At 44.8% G+C, this 25,134-nt stretch overlaps 2 protein-coding genes across 2 annotated transcripts in view; one reads left to right on the top strand and one right to left on the bottom strand.

Annotated features, from left to right (window-relative positions):
* rps21 (ribosomal protein S21) overlaps nt 1-25,134 on the top strand; it is an 88,667-nt gene that overhangs the window by 19,002 nt on the left and 44,531 nt on the right. The window lies entirely within an intron of this gene.
* LOC132896821 (glutathione synthetase-like) overlaps nt 1-25,134 on the bottom strand; it is a 52,438-nt gene that overhangs the window by 9,893 nt on the left and 17,411 nt on the right. Inside the window, exons 2-7 of the mRNA XM_060937913.1 lie at nt 21,858-22,003; nt 20,087-20,232; nt 19,801-19,876; nt 15,320-15,456; nt 15,073-15,189; nt 14,808-14,888 (exon numbers count right to left, since the gene is read on the bottom strand). Of these exons, the coding sequence (XP_060793896.1) occupies nt 14,808-14,888; nt 15,073-15,189; nt 15,320-15,456; nt 19,801-19,876; nt 20,087-20,232; nt 21,858-21,992 (692 nt within the window). The 5' untranslated portion in view covers nt 21,993-22,003. The remainder of the gene's footprint in view (nt 1-14,807; nt 14,889-15,072; nt 15,190-15,319; nt 15,457-19,800; nt 19,877-20,086; nt 20,233-21,857; nt 22,004-25,134) is intronic.

The raw sequence follows: 25,134 nt of genomic DNA, 5'->3' as shown, positions 1-25,134 counted from the left end.
CAAATCAGTCTTAGTTGAGCAAGTCGGTTACGGTATTTCTCACTTTCACCATAAATTTTTTTTTATTTACATAACTTTGGTCTATAGCTGTCAAAGGCCTTGGCCTTAAAACCAGTTATTGCTGTGACATCACGCACTCAGGGCTGGCTCAGCTCGAATGACAACTTTGCGGTCAATTTTAACTCTCAAAAATACATTTCTTTTATTCCCATGTATGCAGAATACAAGAGTCAAGGACGGAGATACTATCCACTCAGAAATGTATTTAAAAATAAAAGGTCCTGTGTGTATCCTTTAACATTAATACATATTAAGACTTTGGAAAGTCTTAGAAAATACAAAAAAGTACGATTTCTAAATTAATTTTGACTTGTATTTCATTACAGACAGTATGATCCCAAGATGTTTTTCATGAACTGTCTGATCATTACATTTGTTAAATACAATTTGCACCTTTTAAAGTGGTAGGCATGTTGTGGAAATCAAAATTGTGCTCCCCTCCCCCAGAACCCATTTTAATTCCAGCTTGTAATGCGACAAAAGAGGACAAACACCAAGGGGGATGAATAATTTTGCAAGACACTGTACATCGATTCCTGTGTTTCAGGCCTGCAACACACCACCGTTTTAGTGTAGATGGGCAAAAACCAAGACACTTCAAAGCAATGACGCAGACACACATTCACTTCCTAATTGGGTTTGATCAGGCTTTCCTGATTCATCATGCTCCTGTCACATGACCCTTTCCTGGAAGAAAACAAATGGCATCAGCTGTTTATACCAGCACGTACATTCCCAGTGTATGGAAATGGTCATGTGATAAGGGTATTCAGGCATGTTACTACGGATGGAAATTATTTCTCAAATGAAGCTAAAATGCTCATCTGGACAGAGATCATTTTCGTTTTAAAACACTGTTTTAAAACTAAAACATATTAGTGTGGAAATAGCCTGAGCCTACTTCGCAGTCGAAACCTTAATGAATTCATGAATGAAAAAATAATGAGGCTATAGAAATAACCTTCGTCAGATACTTGTGAAATTAGCCTATTTATAAATCTTTCTTTCTACACCAGTCACCCACAGACAGTAGTTAAATAATACAACTTAATGTTTTAAATTGCAACAGTTTGTATGAATATTTATTGACTGCTTGAGTGATTTCATTTGTACTGTAGGTACAGCACATCTCCACAACTACATTTCCCCATCATTCCCTCAGTTCCTGCCCCAGACGATATCCGCTTCCTCTCATTTTTCACTGCACCACGATTGGGTAGTGTACTACTGTAAATCGTGATGCAAGCTCATCTATAAATTGGGTAATCTGAGCAAGTTTCACTCTCTCTCAGACCGGCGCGTGCTAAGAAGAGTCTCGCTATCTGACTCTCTCTGCCAACCTCCAGAGACAACTCTTCCGCGTCCCGCCATGGGGACGCGCACGGTTGCCGGTGCCCTGCAACTCCATCCTCCCAAAACCACACGTGCCTCGCTCTCTCTGTCAGTATTAAAAAGACACTACGGCCTGCAGGCGGAAGCGAAGAAACAAAGGAACTAACACATGGTGTTGTATGGACCATTGGCTATGGTTAAAAAGTACCTCAGGCACGTTGTTTCGCTTTTGTGGTGTTTGAAATCGGCTACCGTTATTACTACACCATAATAACGCAAATTAGGAAGGTTAGAGGCGAGCGGTTCCCACCACGTCTTCAGCCAACGAGCATTCAACCAAGTACCTTCTGGATTACGAGATCCCGCCTGGGAAGGACTTTTGCAACATAGCAGAGCTTCATCAAAACTTAACTGAAGCTGTGCTCCGCTCTTTTCAGAAAAACACGCTGAAACGGAGGATCACTGATTAACTCCTTCATGCTGCCACGCAAAAGCGGTCCCAAGTAAGGCTGGCATTTGGGCAACGTTCGTCTTAGTTTGGTGTCAAAGGTGGTACCTTTCCTGAGTTCTCTCAGACTGGTCCTCATGCACCCCAGGGCTATGTGATGCGTAATACATGGCCACTAAAGAGCTGGCCACTCAGCCTTTCTACAAATCAATGCCTGTTGTGTGTGGTGAAGAACCACATCCTACTTGAGGTGACACCGGTAACGTAGGTTGGACCTATGGCCAAACACAACGGAGCTAAGGGAGTAAACCCCAACAGAAAATCCTGCTAATGCTCCATGGTTAGCAGTTGTTCCTGTGGCGATCATTGGAATTTGATGGGGACGGCACAGTAAATGATGTGGCTATGCAGAGGATCCCAGCTAGGGGTTAAATAGTCACACTGCCTTGTGCAATCTTCGGGAGAAGCAAAGGCTAGGGGAGTAAACCCTGACAGAAAATCAGGAGTGGAGCCCCTAAGGCGGCTGGTACTACGAACTCCACACACCTTCCAGCAGCTCCCGCAGCCGAGCTGGTGCCAAATGTATTACACCACATTCCTTTGGACCACATCAGTGACGCCGAGAAGGGGGTTCTGATGACTGGGCATCCCAGGATCTCCATATTTCTTGCCCAGGCTTGCGCCCTGGAGAGGTCACTCAGTGCCGCTGACCCAGCGGCAGAAACAACACAAGAGGCAGCAATTACGAATTATAGGTCCACAGCGAATTGGCACAAGCTTGGACGCTACGGGTTGTCTGACCGTGGGAGGGATCTTCAGGTCCCACTGATCAGCTATCGCCTGCCTCAAGCTGCACAGCCCCCAGCCAGTTAGGTGCTGACCTACCACAGTCTGCCTGCTTCAATGGGTGCTTTGAGCTTCAGAACTACACCGACAAGCAGACTACAAACCCTGCACCAGGCAAAGACAGTAAGAAGAAACGCAAAAGACCAGCCCTGCGGCTGGCAAGCTGGAATGTCAGGACTATGTGCCCTGGCCTCTCTTACGACTTGCAGCAAGTAGATGACAGTAGAAAAACAGCCATCATCGACCAGGAGCTAGAGACTTAATGTCGATATAGCCACCCTACAAAAGACCAGACTCGCCTCGAACGGCAGCCTTAGGGAACGGGACTACACTTTCTTTTGGCAGGGGAAGGAACCAGAGGAGCCCCGACTGCACAATGTTGGATTCGCAGTGAGAAACACTCTCCTGTCCTCAATAGAACCACCAACAAATGGTATGCCCCGTATTTTCTCCCTTCATTGCTCAACATCTTCAGGCACAGTAAACATCCCGAGCATTTACGCTCCAACACACTGCTCTTCCGCTGAAGTGAAGGATAAGTTCTGTGACGAATTCGAGTCCACAGTCAAAGCCATGCCAGCCACTGAACACCTGTTCCTCCTCGGGGACTTCAATGCTTGCACTGGAGCTGACCACAACTCCTGGCCTTGCTGCATCGGTCACTTTGGCGCCGGCAGACTGAACGAGAACAGGCAGTGGCTGCTAGAGCTCTGCTCCTACCATCACCTCTGCATCACAAACTCGTTCTTCCCCACAAAACCCTACTGTCGATTATCCTGGCAACACCCCAGATCATGCCACTGGCACCAGTTAGGTCTAGTCATCACCCGAAGAGCCTCACTGAACCATGTGCTCGTCACCCGCAGCTACCATAGTGCTAACTGCAACACCGACCACTGGCTGGTGGGCAGCAAGGTGCGCCTTCAACCCAAACAAATCCACCGCTCAAAGCAGAAAGGACACCCTCGCATCAATACAGTCATGACCTCGGTCCCTGACTTGCGTGAACGCTTCGCCAACACCATTAATAAAGCTCTGAAGAACTGCCCAACAACCACTGTAGAAGCGAGGTGGAACTATATCCGTGAAGCCACTTACCAAGCTGCCATGGAATCCTTAGGCAGGAAAGAGAGGCAGAACCCAAACTGGTTTGAAGCAAAAATCATCGAAATGGAACCAGCCATCTCATCCAAGTGCACTGCTTAACTATAAGAACAATCGCTCGGAGAAGACCCTCACTGCTTATAGGAAAGCTAGAAGCAACGCCTAGCGGATCGTCCGGAAATACGCCAATGACCATTGGCTGGAAATCTGTTGGGGCATCCAGCTTTCTGACGACTGCAGCAACATTTGCTCCATGTACGAAGGCATGAAGAAAGCATTCGGCCTCAGCGCCACCAAGACCGCTCCCCTCAAGTCTGCCTTGGGCGATGTTATCACTGAGCGCAGCAAGCAGATGGAGAGATGGGCCGAGCACTACCAGGACCTGTATGCTAGAAGCAGTGTTTCCCAACCTTTCTTGAGCCACGGCACATTTTACATTCGAAAAATCCCACGGCACACCACCAAACAAAAACGTCACAAAAAGTATATATAAATAATCTAGTCTCAATTTACTTACTCAGTGTGAAACCTGGGCCTGTTTAGTTGAACACAAAGCTGATATACTCACAGGAATTGAAGAAAGACACACACGAAGATCTTCAACAGCTCTGAGTCACTCTCCTTTTTTAGTTTTTATAGCAGTCATGCTTAAAAAGCCCAGCTCGCATAGATAGGTGATTTTCCACAACCTTTTTTGCTTTCTTCTGACCTCTACTCGTACTAGGGCCTTCATCTGGGTCAGAATTTTATCCAGGGCCCAGTTAGGATTGTGTACTTTTCCTTTTCAAATATTTATCTAACCGCTATCACACCCGAAGCATTACCAATTCTATTGTTTGAATGGCAACAGGTAGACACACAGGTTAATTAGCTACCTGCTGCCATCTAGTGGAAGAGTATTTAATTGTTCTGCCTGTCACTATACGTCGCTGGCATAGATGAACAAAGAAATTATTTGCAGTAAATAATTAATTTTCGAAACAATTAAGTGAAATTGGATAATGTCCCACGGTACACCTGATGATCTCTCATGGCACACTAATGTGCCGCAGCACAGTGGTTGGGAATCATTGCGCTAGAGAGACCTCGGTCACTGATACTGCAGTAGAGAACACCACCACCCCCCTGCCTGTCATGGAGGAGCTTGACGCCCTGCCCTCTGTTGAGGAACTCCACAAGGCCATCAACCTCCAGGAAACTATGGCATTCCTCTAGAGTTCATCAAGGCCGGCAATGAGACGTCTCCACTCAACCATCTCCACAAACTCCTGCTACAGTGCTGGGAAGAAGGGACAATGCCTCAAGACATGCGAGATGCAAAAATCACCACGCTGTATAAAAAGAAAAAGGTGATCGCAGCGATTGCAACAACTATGGCAGAATCGCTCTCCTCAGCACTGTCGGCAAGGCCTTTGTCCGCGTGGTACTGAACAGGCTGCAGAAACTAGCAGAGCAGGTCTATCCAGAGGCACAGTGTGGCTTCAGAGCCCAGCGATCAGCCATTGACTTGGTCTTCTCCCTTCGACAGCTCCAGGAGAAGTGCTGCAAACAGCGTCGACCCCTGTACAATCGCTTTCATCGACCTGACCAAGGCGTTTGACCTAGTCAGCAGAAAAGATCTCTTCACCATGCTCCAGAGGATTGGCTGTCCCCCAAAGCTCCATCATTTCATGATGAGATGAAGAAGACTGTCCAGTATGACAGCTTATCCTTGGACTCCTTCCCAATCAAGAATGGGGTAAAGCAAGGATGTGTGCTCACATCGACGCTCTTCGGCATCATCTTCTGGCTGCTGCTCCGCCACGCCTTCAAGCATTCTGACGGAGTCTTCCTCCACACCAGAAGTGATGGCAATCTCTTCAATCTGGCCAGCCTCCGAGCAAAGACCAAGACGCGATAAGTTCTCATCCGTGAGCTGCTGTTTGCAGACGATGCTGCTCTGACTGCCCACACGGAGGAAGCCCTACAATGCCTCATCTCCAGCTTTGCCAGTGCCTGCACAGAGTTTGGTCTAACCATCAGCCTAAAGAAGACTAACACCTTGGACTAAGACATCACCAGCACTCCCTGCATCTCCATCGGCGACCATACCCTCAAAGTGGTGGAGAATTTTACTTACCTTGGCTCCACCATCTCCAGCAACCTCTCCCTGGACATTGAGCTGAACACCAGGATCAGCAAGACATCCTCAGTAATGGCTCGCCTGTTGAAGAGTGTGGGAGAACTCCATGTTGACCACCAACACCAAGATGAAAGTGCATCAGGCCTGTGTACCGAGCACTCCTCTATGGAAGCAAAACTTGGACCCTATACTCTTGCTAGGAACGCAGACTGAACACTTTCCACCTGCGCTGCCTCAGATGACTACTGGGCATCACATGGCAGGACCATGTTCCAAACTCTCAAGTTCTAGCCCAAGCCAAAACACCAAGCTTGTTCGCCCTCCTCACCCAACAATGACTGCGCTGGCTCAGGCACGTAAGCCGAATGAACTATGGCCGTATTCCAAAAGACGTGCTGTACGGTGAGCTGGCCGCTGGCTCCAGACCTGCAGGAAGGCCCGTCCTTCGATTCAAAGACGTTTGTAAACGCAACATCAACCCAGAGGACCTGGAGACTGTGACAGCCAACCGTGACAGCTGGTGCCTCGCCATCAAGACTGGAGTCCAGACAGCAGAGAGGAGTAGAGTTGAGCAGTGGGAGGAGAGAAAACCGTGCAGATGACTCAAGGCTGACTTGCCACCCACGGGGATAAACAACGATGACTACGCCTGCAGCAACTGCAACAGAGTCTGCCGCTCCAGGATTGGACTGTACAGTCACAGTAGACACTGCAACTCAACAAAAGACTGACCGGGCGCTTCTCCACTCTCTTCCAAGACAGAAGGATGCCAGAGACAGAGTGTCTCTTAATTTGATTAGTTCATGTGAAAAGTGCTATTTAAACCTAAGGTTGTTTCAAGTGTGCACACAATAACCACACAGTTTTGGTTTGATCATGTTATTGTAGTTCTTAGTTTTACTCTGGTAGATAGATTTTGCATGCCTCATCACTTTCTATATCTCTCTAACACTTCCTTACCACGCACTAGTATACACACCTAAACATTCAGACTTCAATAAACTAAGGGCTGGTTAGCTCAGTTGGTTAGGGTGTGGTGCTTATAATGCCAAGATTGTGGGTTCGCTCCCTGTATAGGCCAACAATTATTTATGCGCCTTTGTCTAATCGGTCACACAGAGCACCTACGGTCCCCTCCTGCACCTCTTTCGCGCACAAACAGCCCTTTGTTAAGCCTGCGCACGCACGCACACAATTTAATAATTAATACACTGTGTGCACAATTATTAGGCAAGTGAGTACTCTGACCCTACCATTATTTCTAGGCATGTTTTCCAACCGCAAGCTAGATACACTTGAATGCTAATTGGATTTAAGCATTCTCAGGTGGTATTTGTGTAATGAGGGAGGGTGTGACCTAAAGTCATTAATACCCTATATTAAGGTGTGCATAATTATTAGGCAGCTTCTTTATCTCAGGCAAAATGGGCCAAAAAAGAGATTTAACAGACACTGAAAAGACAAAAATTATAAAATGCCTATCAGAGGGATGCAGCACACTTGAAATAGCTAAGCTATAGAAATGTGAGCACAGAACAAGCAAACGTTTTGTTGCAAATAGTCAACAGGGTCGCAAAAAATGTGTGGAGAAGAAAAGACACAAATTAACCGCAAAAGACTTGAGAAGGATTAAACATGAAGCTACCAGGAACCCATTATCCTCCAGTGCCACAATATTCTAGAACTGCAACCGACCTGGAGTGTCCAGAAGGACAAGGTGTTCGGTGCTCAGAGACATGGCCAAGGTAAGGAAGGCTGAAACACGACCACCACTAAACAAGACTCACAAGTTGAAATGTCAAGATTGGGCCAAGAAATATCTGAAGACAGATTTTCCAAAGGTTTTATGGACGGATGAAATGAGAGTGACTCTGGATAGACCAGATGGATGGGCCCATAGCTGGATAACTAATGGACACAGGGCACTTTGACTCAGACACCAGCAAGGTGGTGGAGGGGTAATGGCATGGGCTGCTATTATTAAGGATGAGCTAGTTTGACCATTTCAGGTTGAAGATGGACTTAACATCAACTCCCAAACCTACTGCCAGTTTCTAAAAGATACATTCTTCAAGCAGTGGTATGGGAAGAAGTCTGCATCATTCAAGAAGGCCATGATTGTTATGCAGAACAATGCACCATCACATGCACCCTAGTACTCCACTGCTTGGCGAGCCCGCAAAGGCCTTAAAGATGACAAAGTAATGACATGGCCCCCTTCCTCACCTGACTTAAACCCTATTGATTACTTGTGGCCCCTTCTTAAGCATGAGATTTACAGCGAGGGAAGACAATACACCACTCTGAATAGCATTTGGGAGGCCGTGGTTGCTCCTGCACAAAAAGTTGATAGTCAACAAATAAAAAAACTAACAGACTGGATGGAAGGCTCATGGCAGTTATTGAAAAGAAGGGTGGCTATATTGGTCACTGAATATTTTTGAAATGCTAGAAGTGTTTATTTGTTAATTCTGAGTTGTTTATTTGTTACACTGAAAATTAAAATAAACAAGTGAGATGGGAAACTTTAAGCTTTTCATTTAGTTGCATAATAATTCTGCACACTAAATGTTGCCTAATAATTGTGCACACTTATATATTCCCCTGAGAAGGCCTAAACTCCCCTTTCCTTTGTTAATCATTCTGGTTTTAGGTTTATTAACAATTTGGATTGACTGAGAGCACTGTATTTGTTCAACGATAAAATTAATCATCAGGAATACAACTTACCTAATAGTTGTGCACACAGTGTATAATATTGATTAGTAAAATTAATGAACTGATATTGTATGAGACTGATTGTATAACTTAATTGCATCCACATAATTTTGGTGCCCCGTGTGAGGAGTGCAATTGCACCTACAGTACCAAACTAGTGCCTTTACTGTGCTACCATGCCAGGTATTGTACTGTACCCAAAATGTTGGTATCAAACTGTGGCAGCGGGGGCGTGATCAAGCATCAGTCTGTGAATGGAGGGTGGAGTCAGGGAAGGTAAGTGGCGGAATCATTGCACCTAACGGGAATTAACCTGTGTTTGTGTGTCTTCCCCAGTGACCGTGCCCTAAAAGAGGAGAGGGAGTGCAGAGGAGAGGGAGCTCTCCCGACCAGAACACGCGTGTGTGTGTGTGGCGTGTGTATGAGTAAACATGTAGAAGCTGAAAAGCTGACAATAAAAGAGTTATTGAGAACTCAGTTCTGGCCTACCGTGCTTCTGCACTCCACCTACCTAGAACACTTGCTACAGTGGTGCCGAAACCCAGAACGGAGCGCAGGAGAGAACAGCCCCATGGAGTCCTCCCCCTTCAAGGACCTGATCCATGCCCTCACCACGTCCCAACAGAGCCAGCACCAGGCGCTGGCTGGTCACCCTCCGGGAAGAACAGGAGCGAAGGTTTGAGGCCCTGGTGCTGGCGCAGCAGGAAGATCGCCGGGCGTTCCGGCACCTACTCGCGTCGGCGGGGTCCACCACCTCCACGGGCCCTTCTCAACTCACCCTGACAAAGATGGGCCCGCACGACGACCCCGAGGCCTTCCTTGCTCTCTTTGAGCAGGCAGCAGAGGCGTGGGGTTGGCCGGTGGAACAGCACGTGGCGCGCCTCCTCCCCCTACTCACGGGCAAGGCGCAGCTGGCCGTGCTACAGCTCCCCACTGACAGCCGGCTGGTCTACGCGGCATTCCGCAGGGCCGTCCTCCAGAGCATGGGTCGCACTCCGGAGCGGCAGCGCTTCCGCACGCCGCGCCTGGAGGAGGTCGGCCGGCCGTTCGCATTTGGCCAGCAACTCCGGGATGCCTGCTGCCGGTGGCTGAGGGCTGACAATCGCGACGCCGAGGAGATCATCGATCTGGTGGCGCTGGAGCAGTTCGTCGCTCGACTTCCAGAAGGAACCGCAGAGTGGGTCCAGTGCCGTCGCCCGGCATCACTGGATCAGGCCATTGAGCTGGCGGAGGACCATATGGCGGCCGTTCCAATGGCAGGACAGCGTGTCTCCCCTTCTCCCCTTCTGTTCCTCTCCCTTGCCCCATTCCCCCACCGCGGAGGCGGGGGCCGGCTCCACCCCAGCCGGCCCACCGCACCCACGGTGTCCTACCGTTTCCTACTTCCGTGTCTTCCCCCCCTCAGGTGAATGATATCCGGAACACCGGTGCAGAGAGAGAGCGTGCTGGCGCTGCGGGGAGCCGGGGCACCTCCAGCATCAGTGCTCGGCGATGGACGCGGTGGTCCGGATCCCCGACGCGCCAGGAACCGCCCTCAATCGGGCCAGAGCGTATCGCATACCGGTGAGTATCCAAGGGGATACGTATAGACCCCTTCACAGTAAACGTCATTCATACGTAAGCGGAAATTGTGTGCGCAGCCTGGACTCAAAAAAGACTCAGCGAATGCCTAGTTGTGCTGTCGGGTGTCAGAATCATAGCAGTGATGGGGTTAAAATGTACAGAATTCCAGCAGGATCTCACCCATTCCAAAAAAATCGCCGACGTCTATGGCTACAAGCCATCAAATGTGTAGACTGGGATGAAAGCACCATCAAAAATGCGCGGGTTTGCAGCGCCCACTTCATCACAGGTAAGATCAGGCTATTTATTAAATCTTTCTTTTTTATTCTTTCTAGTCTTCGTTTATTGATGTAGCAAAATACTTTGGTAACGTTTGTCTGATTAGCTGGGTCATAGTTACACAATGTAATGAATATTGTTAGCATGTTAACTTAGCTTTGAATGCAATTTTGTTTGTAGGAGAGGTCTCGCTTGACTCAAGCAGTCCAGATTTTGTGCCATCATTATTTGTGTATGCCGAAAATCACAATTTTAAAGCAAGGATGGAAAGGTAAAATTGTGTGCCCTCACTCTAAATGCCAACTTACGTTGACTGCTCTAACCTAGCTCCCGCCCCATTCAGTTTCATTTCTGGTCTCTGCCTCTCGCTTTTCACGCAGCTCTGATTTCTCTTAGCTGCACTCTTTACACTATCATTCCTTTCATGCCATTACCTCCTGCAAATTGCTGTTTAGTGTTGGTATTTGCTGTTGTAGCTAAAGCTAAAGGTACGAGTATATATCTGGCCATTGTATACCAGGGAACTTACTAACATCGTCCGTCCACTCTTTAATTAAATGCGGATCCGGTAGGCGATGTCCACTTGTTAGAGTTAACTTATTTATGTAGCATTCTTGATCTTGTAATGACAATTGTTTTGCATAATCTGACAGCTCATAATGCCGGTCTATGGGCAGCGCCATTGTTTCTGAGTCCAGGCTGCGCGCGCATCCTGGCAACGGTCGGTTTGTTTACAAACATGTGAAGGGGTCTATCAGGCTTTGGTGGATTCTGGCTGTAATCAGACCTCAATCCACCAAAGCCTGGTACAAAACGAGGCATTGGGGAGAGCACAATTGGTGAAGGTGTTGTGTGTGCACGGGGATGTTCACAACTATCCTTTAGTGTCGGTCCACATTCTGTTTCAAGGGGAGAAATTTAGAGTTTAGGCGGCGGTTAATCCTCGCCTCATCCACTCTATAATTTTGGGGACTGATTGGCCGGGATTTCTGGATTTAATGACACACTTTGTGAAGAGTGGGTCCTGTCATAGTTTTTTTTTTTTTTTTTTTGGGGGGGGGGGGGGGGGGGGGGGGGAGGTCCTGGAGTGGCGTTGGCAGGAGCAGCTGTCACAGAGCCGTCTACGTCATCACCATGCCAGAGTGAGGAGCAGCAGGCTCCTCCTCCCTCTCTCGGGGAATCCCTCACGGATTTTCCGTTAGAGCAATCGCGAGACGAGTCTCTGCGGCATGCATTTGACCAAATGAGAGTAATCGATGGTCAAACGCTCCAGCCAAACGCCACCCCGTCCTTCCCCCATTTTTCCATTATTAAGGCTAGATTATACCGAGTGACGCAGGACACTCAAACTAAGGAACAAATAACCCAACTTTTGATCCCAAAGAGACGCCGGGAATTGGTATTCCAGGTGGCTCACTTTAATCCCATGGCTGGACACTTAGGGCAGGATAAGACACTAGCCCGAATAATGTCCCGGTTCTATTGGCCAGGGATTCGCGGCGATGTCTGTAGGTGGTGTACGGCATGCCGCGAATGCCAGTTAGTAAATCCAGCGGCCATTCCAAAAGCGTCTTTGTGCCCTCTCCCATTAATCGAGACCCCGTTCGAAATAATTGGGATGGATCTCGTCGGGCCATTAGATTGGTCAACACGAGGGTAAATTGCTTTATTTTAGTTCTGGTGGACTATGCAACGCGATATCCGGAAGTGGTGCTGCTCCACAATATCTCCGCACGTAGTATTGCGGAAGCGCTCTTCCACGTTATCTCCCGAGTCGGAATCCCCAAAGAGATTCTGACTGAACAAGGCATTACGTTCATGTCACGCACACTGTGCAAACTGAATGGGTTATTGGGAATCAAGCCGATCCGCACCAGCGTTTATCACCCACAAATGGACGGCTTAGTCGAACGGTTTAATCGCACCCTCAAAAACAATTTAAAAAATTTGTAAGCGAGGACGCACATAACTGGGATAAATGGCTCGAACCCCTGCTTTTCGCAGTGCGAGAGGTCCCACAAGCCTCCACAGGGTTCTCCCCGTTTGAATTATTATATGGGCATAAGCCGCGCGGCATCCTAGATGTGCTGCGGGAAAATTGGGAGGAGGGACCTTCCCCGTGCAAAAATGAAATTCAATACATTATTGACCTGCGCGCAAATCTCCACACACACACATCTAACCCAGGAGAATCTGCGGCAGGCTCAAGAACGTCAAGTCCGCCTGTACAACAGGGGCACGCGCCTTAGGGAATTCACACTGGGAGACAATGTACTCGTGTTATTGCCCACGTCGAGCTCCAAATTAATCGCCAGGTGGCAAGGACCCTTTGAGGTCACCCGGCGAGTCGGGGACGTCGACTATGAGGTGAGGCGAACGGACAGGGATGGGGCGTTACAGGTATACCACCTCAATCTGTTAAAACGTTGGAGCGAGGAGGTCCCCGTGGCACTGGTGTCGGTGGGTCCAGAGAAGGCGGATCTGGGGCCGGAGGTTCAAAAGGGAAAATTGGCATCACCCACCGCTCCGGTCCCCTGTGGAGCCCACCTCTCCCCGACCCAGCTCACAGAGGTCGCCCAGTTGCAAACAGAATTTTCTGACGTGTTCTCACCCCTGCCCGGTCGCACCCACCTCATAGAACACCACATTGAGACACCCCCGGGGGTGGTAGTGCGCAGCCGCCCTTACAGACTGCCTGAACACAAGGAAAAGGTGGTTCGGGAAGAACTCGAGACCATGCTCGAAATGGGCATTGTCGAGGAGTCCCACAGTGACTGGAGCAGTCCGGTGGTCTTGGTTCCCAAGGCCGACGGGTCGGTCTGGTTCTGTGTGGACTACAGAAAGGTCAACGCGGTGTCTAAATTTGACGCATACCCAATGCCTCGTATTGACGAGTTGCTCGATCGACTAGGCACGGCTCGTTTTTATTCGACACTGGATTTGACAAAGGGATATTGGCAGATCCCCTTGACTCCACTATCCCGAGAGGAAATGGCCTTTTCCACACCGTTTGGCTTACACCAGTTCGTCACACTTCTGTTTGGGGCGCCCGCTACATTCCAGCAGCTTATGGATAGGGTCCTCCGCCCCCATGCCACCTATGCGGCCGCATACTTGGATAACATTATTATTTATAGTAATGACTGGCCGTGGCACCTAAAACACCTGAGGGCCGTCCTGGGGTCGCTGAGGCGAGCGGGTCTCACAGCCAACCCGAAGAAGTGTCTGATTGGGCGGGTGGAAGTACGGTATCTGGGCTTCCACTTGGGCAATGGGCAGGTGCATCCCCAAATCAATAAGACAGCAGCGACTGTGGCCTGCCCGAGACCCAAGACCAAAAAGGGTGAGAGGCAGTTCCTGGGGCTGGCTGGCTATTATCATAGGTTTATACCCAATTATTCGGACGTCACCAGCCCGCTGACTGATCTCACTAAAAAGGGGGCACCAGATCCAGTCCAGTGGACGAAATAATGCCAGCGGGCTTTCTCTAAGGTAAAGGTTGCACTGTGTGGGGGGCCACTGTTACACTCCCCTGACTTTTCTCTCCCCTTTGTGTTACAGACGGACTCATCGGACAGAGGGCTGGGGGCTGTTCTGTCCCAGGAGGTGGAGGGGGAGGACCGTCCAGTACTGTACATCAGCCGCAAGCTGTCAGTGTGCGAGGGCAGGTACAGCACCATAGAGAAGGAATGCCTCGCCATCAAGTGGGCGGTTCTCGCCCTCTGCTACTATCTGCTGGGGCGCCCTTTCACCCTCTGGTCGGACCACACGCCCCTGCAGTGGCTCCACCGCATGAAGGATGCCAACGCACGGATCACCCACTGGTATCTGGCACTCCAGCCGTTTAAGTTCGAGGTGGTCCACAGGCCGGGGGCGCAGATGGCTGTGGCAGACTTCCTCTCCCGTCAGGGGGGGGTGTCGGCTGCAGGCCGGACAGCTGCCCGGCCTGAGTCGGGCGGTGGGGGTATGTGGCAGCGGGGGCGTTCAAGCGTCGGTCTGTGAATGGAGGCCGGAGTCAGGGAAGGTAAGTGGCGGAATCATTGCACCTGACGGGAATTAACCTGTGTGTCTTCCCCAGTGACCGTGCCCTATAAGAGGAGAGGGAGCGCAGAGGAAGGGAGCTCTCCCGACCAGAACACGTGTGTGTGGCATGTGTATGAGTAAACGTGTAGAAGCTGAAAAGCTGACAAAAGAGTTATTGAGAACTCAGTTCCGGCCTGCCGTGCTTCTGTGCTCCACCCACCTAGAACACTTGCTACACAAACCAAACCTACAGTCAACACATTAAATAATAAGCCTTATATATTGTGTATGTGATGAGTCAGAGCATCTTACCTTGCCCAAAGCTCATTCTCCACACATCGCTGGTCATAAATGTTCCTCTCGACATCCTCGACTAGGAACATCACAACGGCCCTGTGATAAACATGCATTAATTTACTATTAAAGCAGACACAAGAAACATGGATCATTTATAATTCTTAACAAAGGTTCACTGAATAAAATGTTTGTACTTTATAATATATTTGCCATTCATAGGGTAACAGTCAATATACATGAAGCTCTTTACTAATTTAAAGGCCTTAAATGTTAAACTAACCTCTCAGAGCCATAAAGCTCCCAGGCCTTTGCCAAGCCCTTTGCCAGACCTGCTGCTGGATTATTATCCAAGATCAGTTTGCTTTCCTCCAACCGGCCTGCAACCTTCAGAATGTGCCTGAAATAAGGATATGTGAACTGCTAAATTGTAAACTCAGCTTCCATTCTCAGTGAGTCACTTTAACATTCTGGCTAGAGCACTGGGATAAATCGAGCAACTAAACATTCAAGCAAGTGCATACACTCACCGATGAACATTTGGTGTGCGTGAGGAAAGGCCCCCAAAACTGGCTGAAATAGTGTTTATTTCAATCTGTTTTAAGGCCTCTTTTCCATCCACATGATCAATCATGTAATCAGAGCGATTCAAGCACAGTATTATTGCCTCAAATGAGAAACAGCACAAGAACAAAAGTTAAATACAAAAGCTTGCATAACTTTAGGAAACAAATAAAGGAGAAATTAGATTTATAGCAGGAAGACAGTGTGTTAGGTTTCACAGATCTTCCATCTTTATCACAAGCAACAAAAATAGTCAAATAAATGTGGATTAATAAGAACAAACAAGATTTTAATAGTAACAAAAATATGATCAAAATGTCGTCTGTTTAAAAGTTAACAGGACAGCAAAGGAGTTTTTCCTCCCCATTTTCTCCCAATTTGGTCTTTAGCCAGTTCCCACCCACTAGCCAGCACTTGTGAGAGAATTTCGTCTCTGGCTTACGGTGTAGAGCAGTGTTTCCCAACCTTTCTTGAGCCACGGCACATTTTACATTTGAAAAATCCCACGGCACACCACCAAACAAACAAATATTACAGATATAAAAAATGAAATATAATGATAATCTAGTCTCAATTTACTCACAATTTCCTTAGTGGGAAACCTGGGCCTGTTTAGTTGAACACAAAGCTGATATACTCATAGGAATTGAAGAAAAGACACACACAAAGATCTTCAACAGCTCTGAGTCACTCTCCTTTTTTAGTTTTTATAGCAGTCATGCTTGAAAAGCCCAGCTCGCACAGATAGGTTGTGGAAAATCACCTTTTTTGCTTTCTTCTGACCTCTACTCATACTAGGGCCTTCATCTGGGTCAGAATTTTCTCCAGGGCCCAGTTTGGATTGTGTACTTTTTCATTTCAAATATTTATCTATCGCTATCACCGCTGTCACACCTGAAGCATTATTAATTCTGCTGTTTGAATGGCAACAGGTAGATACACAGGTTAATTAGCTACCTGCTGCCATCTATTGGAAGAGTATTTAATTGTTCTGCCGGTCACTATACGTCGCTGGCATAGACGAACGAAGACAAAATTATTTGCAGTAAATAAATAAGTTTCAGAGCAATTACAGTGGGGCAAAAAAGTATTTAGTCAGTCACCAATTGTGCAAGTTCTCCCACTTAAAAAGATGAGAGAGGCCTGTAATTTTCATCATAGGTACACTACCGTTCAAAAGTTTGGGGTCACCCAGACAATTTTGTGTTTTCCATGAAAAGTCACACTTTTATTTACCACAAGTTGTAAAATGAATAGAAAATATAGTCAAGACATTTTTCTGGCCATTCTGAGCATTTAATCGACCCCATAAATGTGATGCTCCAGAAACTCAATCTGCTCAAAAGAAGGTCAGTTTTATAGCTTCTCTAAAGAGCTAGACTGTTTTCAGCTGTACTAACATGATTGTACAAGGGTTTTCTAATCATCCATTAGCCTTCTGAGGCAATGAGCAAACACATTGTACCATTAGAACACTGGAGTGATAGTTGCTTGAAATGGGCCTCTATACATCTATGTAGATGTTGCACCAAAAACCAGACATTTGCAGCTAGAATAGTCATTTACCACATTAGCAATATATAGAGTGTATTTCTGATTAGTTTCAAGTGATCTTCATTGAAAAGAACAGTGCTTTTCTTTCAAAAATAAGGAAATTTCAAAGTGACCCCAAACTTTTGAACGGTAGTGTATATCTCAACTATGAGAGACAAAATGAGGAAAAAAAAATCCAGAAAATCACATTGTCTGATTTTTAAAGAATTTATTTGCAAATTATGGTGGAAAATAAGTATTTGGTCAATAACAAAAGTTCATCTCAATACTTTGTTATATACCCTTTGTTGGCAATGACAGAGATCAAACGTTTTCTGTAAGTCTTCACAAGGTTTTCACACACTGTTGCTGGTATTTTGGCCCATTCCTCCATGCAGATCTCCTCTAGAGCAGTGATGTTTTGGGGCTGTCGCTGGGCAACACAGACTTTCAACTCCCTCCAAAGATTTTCTATGGGGTTGAGATCTGGAGACTGGCTACGCCACTCCAGGACCTTGAAATGCTTCTTACGAAGCCACTCCTTCGTTGCCCAGGCGGTGTGTTTGGGATCATTGTCATGCTGAAAGACCCAGCCACATTTCATCTTCAATGCCCTTGCTGATGGAAAGAGGTTTTCACTCAAAATCTCACGATATATGGCCCCATTCATTCTTTCCTTTACACGGATCAGTCGTCCTGGTCCCTTTGCAGAAAAACAGCCCCAAAGCATGAGGTTTCCACCCCCATGCTTCACAGTAGGTATGGTGTTCTTTGGATGCAACTCTGCATTCTTTCTCCTCCAAACACGACAAGTTGAGTTTTTACCAAAAAGTTCTATTTTGGTTTCATCTGACACTCTCCCAATCCTCTTCTGGATCATCCAAATGCTCTCTAGCAAACTTCAGACGGGCCTGGACATGTACTGGCTTAAGCAGGGGGATACGTCTGGCACTGCACGATTTGAGTCCCTGGCGGCATAGTGTGTTACTGATGGTAGCCTTTGTTACTTTGGTCCCAGCTCTCTGCAGGTCATTTGCAAGGTCCCCCCGTGTGGTTCTGGGATTTTTGCTCACCGTTCTTGTGATCATTTTTACCCCACGGAGTGAGATCTTGCGTGGAGCCCCAGATCAAGGGAGATTATCGGTGGTCTTGTATGTCTTCCATTTTCTATTAATTGCTCCCACAGTTGATTTCTTCACACCAAGCTGCTTACCTATTGCAGATTCAGGCCCTGTCCACACGGCAACGGATTCAGGTGACTCCGATACAATTGCTTATCGTTTAGGCCTGGCGTCCACACGGCACCGGCGTTTTGGGTGTCCAAAACGCAATCTTTTTGAGAACGGGTTCCAGAGTGGAAAGATCTGGCAACGTTGCCGTTGTGAAGTCGTCTGGATGAATAGAACGGATTTGTTTACGATGACATCACAACCACATGACTGTCAGTGCTTCACGCCGGGTAGAAGTGTAACGAACTCAATGCGAGTTGTCAACAAATCCTATAACTCGGTTCATGAAACGCGCTTACAAAATATTTTCACTGTGAATATTTATTGTGTAACGGTGCAAAGTGAGAGAGAGAGAGAGAGAGAGAGAGAGAGAGAGAGAGAGAGACTCTGCCCTTAGGGCAGAGTCAATCCCGCCAGCAAAAATAGGGAAAAAAAGGAGCGATCTTACCTCTTCAGATGTTGGTTTACAGTAAGTCCTACAATACATTCCTCAAAAAGGGCGTAGAAGAGCAAATTAATCCATCAACGTGTAGCATTCAATTTATTCCGGACCATTAAAGACGCCGCCTTCCGCGTAGAATCATGTGTCATCCTCGCCGCCATATTGGATAGGTCAAAGCGGAAAATAAAGATTAGCTGCATTTAACTGTACCGTCCAAACGAGATCACATGGGATTACCTTTCACAGGTGAGAAACAACAAATTAATCCATCAACGTGTAGCATTCAATTTATTCCGGACCATTAAAGATGCCGCCTTCCGCGTAGAATCATACGTCATCCTCGCCACCATATTGGATAGGTCAAAGCGGAGAATAAAGATTAGCTGCGTTTAACTGTACCGTCCAAACGGGATCACATGGTATTACCTTTCACAGGTGAGACTGGAAAAATACTTTTCATTGTATTTGGTCATTATAATGTAATTTTACGAACAGATTTTCCTGACTTTGTGGCTAATATGAAGTCCCGCGCATAATAGTTTATGCGCATGCGTCCTTACTTCTTCTATTCTTCTGGTGTCTCCGAAGGGACCGTCTTACAGCGCCCCTAGAGGTGTGGCATGTGTATTGCATCGTTTTCAGCAAGCGTTGCATTGCCATATTTTCCTGATATTTTACAGATTGTTGCCCATTTGGACGCGATATATTTTTAAATAACGTCTCTTTGCCGTTGTCGTGTGGATGTAGCCTCAGTCTTCCCAGCCTGGTGCAGGTCTACAATTTTGTTTCTGGTGTCCTTTGACAGCTCTTTGGTCTTGGCCATAGTGGAGTTTGGAGTGTGACTGTTTGAGGTTGTGGACAGGTGTCTTTTATACTGATAACGAGTTCAAACAGGTTCCATTAATACAGGTAACGAGTGGAGGACAGAGGAGCCTCTTAAAGTTGTTGTTACAGGTCTGTGAGAGCCAGAAATCTTGCTTGTTTGTAGGTGACCAAATACTTATTTTACCGAGGAATTTACAAATTAATTCATTAAAAATCCTACAATGTGATTTCCTGGATTCTTTCCCCCCCATTCTGTCTCTCATAGTTGAAGTGTACCTATGATGAAAATTACAGGCCTCTCATCTTTTTAAGTGGGAGAACTTGCACAATTGGTGGCTGACTAAATACTTTTTTGCCCCACTGTAGTAGAGTTTTGCACATGCATTAAATCATCCTAGTTATCACCACATTATATTACCATGTCCTGAGGTTCCTGTTGAACTTGTCTGTAAATGCTGAAGAGTTTTGATGTGAAACTGTCAACCTTGATGGTGCTGTTAAGATACATATCACAGTTAATGAGCTTGAACATGAGGACAGACAAAAAAAAAGTTCTGAAAAGCAAACTGCACATTCACATTCTCCTAAAGTTAACAAGAGAAGATTTAAAAAAATGACCTTTATAAAACCCTACACTTTGTAAAAAAAAAATAATAATAATAATTATATATTTCTAAAACAGCTTGTTGCCACATGAGCAGTACCTTGCAAGAGCCTCCTCAAGGAAACGTGGACTCTGACTGACTCTGTCTACCAGCCGATTAAAATGGGTTGCGAGTTCAAGGGCCTGGTGAAAGAATACTGGAGGCACCGGGGAAGGGAAGAGTGTGAATGGTGCATAGTTTACCACCTACAACCAAAAACAAACGCGCACACAAAAGAAATATTATTTGAGATATATACAGTTGTGGTCAGAAGTTTACATACAGTGACATGTCATCTTGGATATGAATGTCATGGCAATATTTGGGCTTTCAGTAATTTCTTTGAACTATTCTTTTTCTGTGGCAGAATGTACAGCATACATCCTTCATTAAAAAAAAACACTAGAATTTGGTGCACAAGTTTTAATTTCTTTGGGTTTACTGAAATCAGCACATGGTAAAAAATTATACACAGAGAGAATTTCCAAATGCTCACTTAGATTATTAATTCAGAGGTGCTGAAACTTCCAGAATGTCTCTTATCTTGCCAAGGCCTCTTAATTTCCTGTTAGGGAGTATGATTGACTACAGATGGTAGCTTCTCTGTGCCTTCATAAAAAGGGTTTGTTTACCGAACTCATTGGACTGACCAACACGCAGTAAAATGGGAAAGTCCATGGAGCTCAGTGCAGATCTGAGAATGAGGATTGCATATTTTTTATATACACACAAATTTAATTGAACTCTACCAATTCTACCATGAAGAGTCGTGAAATAGCCAACCAGAATTCTGCCAGAAGCTTGTTCATAGTCAACAAACAAAAATGTCTGGTCAAAGTGAATCTTGCGAAGAGACATTTTACCCAAATATTAGGTGTACTGCATGTATATTTTTGACCCTGTATGTATAATTTTGACACTGACTAGATTTCAGAAAACCCAAAGAAAATTAAAACTTGTGCACCAAATTCTAGTGTTTTTTTTCCAAGATGTATGCTGTACTTTCTGCCACAGAAAAAGAACAGTTCAAAAAAAAAATTACTGAAACCCCAAATATTGCCATGACATTCATATCACTGTATGTAAACTTCTGACCACAACTGCGCGCGCATATATATATATATATATATATATATATATATATATATATATAAAATTCTATCCACATTCACTGGATATGAGCAAGCGTGTGTTCTGATCAGCTACTCTACTACTAGGATATCAACTCATATACCATGAGTAGAGAAAAACAAAATGATGGAGCGTGTTGCTGAACCAGCTGAGGATGAAATAAAAACTCTATTCGAAAACAAAACCCTAAAAATTACAAAAAAAAGCAACAAAATGTTGCTAATGGTAAGAGCATCTTTTTTTTTTTTTTTTTCAGGAATTATAATCGCATTTTTCACAAACTACTACTGTCATTTCACTTGTTTGTTTACATTCTAAGCAGAAATGATTTTGTCAGACGTTTTGTACAAAGTTTTTATTTATTGAATTTGCAAAAAATAAAAATGCTCCGTTTCTCAAAATCCAGTGAATGTGGATAGAATAAAACAGTTATTCCACTCAATTTCATTGTACATGGCTTATAGCCAACTCTGCACTATTTTCACACATAATTTAGTGAATGATCAGTGTCTGGTCAATGACCAAATGTGCTGAGCATCATTAACTTTTTAAATGCTGCCATGAGATGGCCAAGACTCCAGATAGAACTATTTTAATTCTGCTACTGAGAGTCAGTGTTGTGGTTTGAGATCAGAGTTGTTCAGTTTTATGTTGTTTTACAAGTGGGACTATGAGAGTAACAAAAGTAAAAATAGTTTACTTCTGAAGAGTTTGGTGATTCTTTGGTGCGAAATAATATGCCATGCAACAGTGCAGAATCTTTAGCGATTGCCTCTAGTTCTTTGATTAACTCCTCATTTCTTAAGAGCTCATCTGGAATCCTGTAAGTAGCCATTTTCAATCAACCTGAAATGAAGCGAAAGAATATTATGCAAGGAACAAAACAGGGCATTAGTTGCAAAGTTGATTATTTTCCAGTAACATCACATCCATAAGTATTTTATTTCTTACAGAACAAAGTCATAATTGTATTTATTTACAGTTATATTTAATTGTAAATAAACTTAAATCTAACATTTATGGAATGTCCAGAAAATACCCTAGCTCCTGTTGTCACTTATGCTACAGTTGGCAATTCTGCATGAGCAGGAGTGTTGTTGTACTGAATAAGAGCATGGCTGTGATTCGGCCTTCTACTGAAGACATCTGGGTTTGAGCTCGAAAGATCAATATGAAATGAAGATGAATATAGACTCGTAGATGAATATAGAATACATAAGACTCGTAGCAATGTCTGTGAAATTAATTATCCATGATACATCATCTATATGAAATCCATAACCAATCCATAATAGACTGAAATGTCCGTGACTGATCTGTAAATTACTAGCATCCGTTCTGCATCCGTATTAAAATCCGTAACCACTCCGTATTTTGCATCCTTTTTTATTATAGTTCCATAATCCACAGTCTGTGACCCATCCATATTTTGTCAACCACCCATGGTGCTTTTGAAGATTGAAAATTTTTATCCGATTTTTTTTTTAATAAATCACGCGTATTTATACTAAACCAATTATCCGCCTCAGACTCAGTGAATAACAAGTGTTGCCAGGCAAAACAAACCTCGCCCAGTATCACTTATTTTATACCTATATGTTGATAAATGGTAATATTTCTCAATCATCAGCTGTCAGGTTATAATCCTATGAAAATCCATGACCTTGAGTTTGACATTTCAAAGTCATTCAAGGCGAAAGGTCATGGTGCCAAAATGAAAGGCCATATGGGAGTTCCTATATGCTCATAACAGTAAACATCTGTCTATCTGCAACCGTTTGAGTTATAATGGAAAATATGTTATTTTGACTGAAAGGTTGACCTTTCCAGTGACCTTGACCTTCACCTTGACCCGATTACCCCCAAAATTTAATCAGGTAATCTACAGACCATTGCCCACCTACGCTGAAAATTTGAAGTCAATCAGTGCAACCATCTAGATGCTAGATTGTTAACAGAGACACACAAACAAAAAAAAACAAATGAAAGTTTGAAAGAAAACTAATGAAAGAAAACTAGATACCCAATCATGTAGCATATCAGTGGAAGCAGAATTGAAAGCTGAATATGTTGGGATTGGTTTGAAGTAAAAATATGATATGAAGAAAGATATGAAAAAAAAGATTTTGACCTTTTTGGTGACCTTGACTGGATAACCCTCAAAATTTTGGAGGTTCTATTTGAGACCAATGTCCATCTAGCCTGAAAGTTTCATGAAGACTGGTCCAGCCATTTTCCCGTAATGTTGCTAACAAAAAAAACAAAGAAACCCCACCGAAAACAATACCTCATCTCGGTTATTATTCCCCGATATTCACCTCACCTTCGGCGAATTACTGTTAGCCATATTAAGTGAAGCCAAGAGCCAAAACAATGCGATAATGATGTTGAATATAAATTGTTTCACCAATCCATTAGTGTTCGTTATGGTTCTCGCCAATTGGAAACGAGATCACATACTACAACAAATCACATCAGTATGTGTAAAAAACAAACACACACTGGTGATTGTGAACAATGAAAACCCTGGGAAGAAAAAAAAAAATGAAGCTTCATTATGACAAGTTCAAGGCCAATTGGTCATCAGATCATCCAGCATCAAGCGAGGTGAGAAACATGCATTTTGTGTCATATGTTGGTCCTCGTTTTTGATCAGTTTTCTTCAAATATGACACACTGAATGCAGGAGAATGCACTGTTTTATCTTTTTTTTTTTCCCCCCCAAAAAATTCTGGTGGATATAACAAACAAACAAACAAACAAACAAACAAACAAACAAACAAAAACACACTTGGAGCGCTTATTCATTTCTGTGCTAAGTGCTTTACAATATGAAGAAAAAAAAACTAATTACGTTGTCTCAAAACAAGGTGTGTGGCTGTGCTGCACTGCACAACCTGATCTACCACTTTTAAGTCTCTGGGGCAAGAATAAAAACACACCATAAATGTGTGCTTACTGTAGCGTTTAAGATGGCAATACATTATTACAGATACAAACACCCAGGTGAAGACAGTTTAGGTTGGATATTCAACAAATATTCAGCCGCGACCCAGCGGTGTTTTCTCCTCAGGTTCACTGGTTGTCAGCACTGAGAGGACGGTTAGATCACGTCAGAGCCCTCGCTCTGAAACACACCTTTCACTTCGGGACCATCAATAAATGAATGTACGAGTGCCAAGTAAAACAAAATCTTACAAATCTGAAACGTGTGCTAGATATGGCCCTGGAGGCATGCATTCCTCAGAAGAACCGCATCCTTCCATTCAGCCATCAACTGACTGTGTTCAAATAATACTGCTGAGAAAAATCACTGAACTTGATTTTATACAATTTATGGACATGGCGTGACCCTAGTGATTACGGAGAGACTGTCTCAGTGTCACCTAAAAAAAATAAAAATAAAAAGGTTACGTAGAAAAGAAAAAAAACATCCACTTTCAAAACTGCTTCATAGTAGTGAGTAATGAAGACCTTGATGGAAATGTAGTGGAGTGAAAAGTACGATATTTAACTTCACTACATTTGAAAGACAAAGTCATAAGTTTCCAAAAAAAAAAAAAAAAGATACTTAAGTACAGATACTCAAGAAGTGTACTTCGTTACTGTCCACCTCTGTGCAAAACCAACACCTTTCCACTGACTCTTCTACACTGAGCCTGAGCAAATCCTCAGGAGGACCGAAGTGTAAAACAGAACTCGGCAGCAGCTGGTGAACTTCCTGTAGTCCCCTGGTTAAACGTGCCCTATCTGAGTAACTTCCGCATACAATCCGTACTCACACAGGACTCGGTAAGCGAATAGTAGCGATGGGAAGTTCGGCTCCCAAACGGCTCTTCGTTTATCATCATCTGTGGCCTCATATTTTAGCCTAACTTGGCAAATATGAATGCTTTGTGTGTTGATAAACCCTTTTGCATTTCGCGTTTTGATGAGAAGCCTTATAATTGCCTAATTTTGTGTATTTGTCCTGTTAC

Source organism: Neoarius graeffei, chromosome 13, assembly GCF_027579695.1.
Source record: "Neoarius graeffei isolate fNeoGra1 chromosome 13, fNeoGra1.pri, whole genome shotgun sequence".
Lineage (NCBI taxonomy): Eukaryota > Metazoa > Chordata > Actinopteri > Siluriformes > Ariidae > Neoarius > Neoarius graeffei.
Note: the sequence above shows the minus strand (reverse complement) of the source record. Positions and strands in the feature narration are given on the sequence as shown.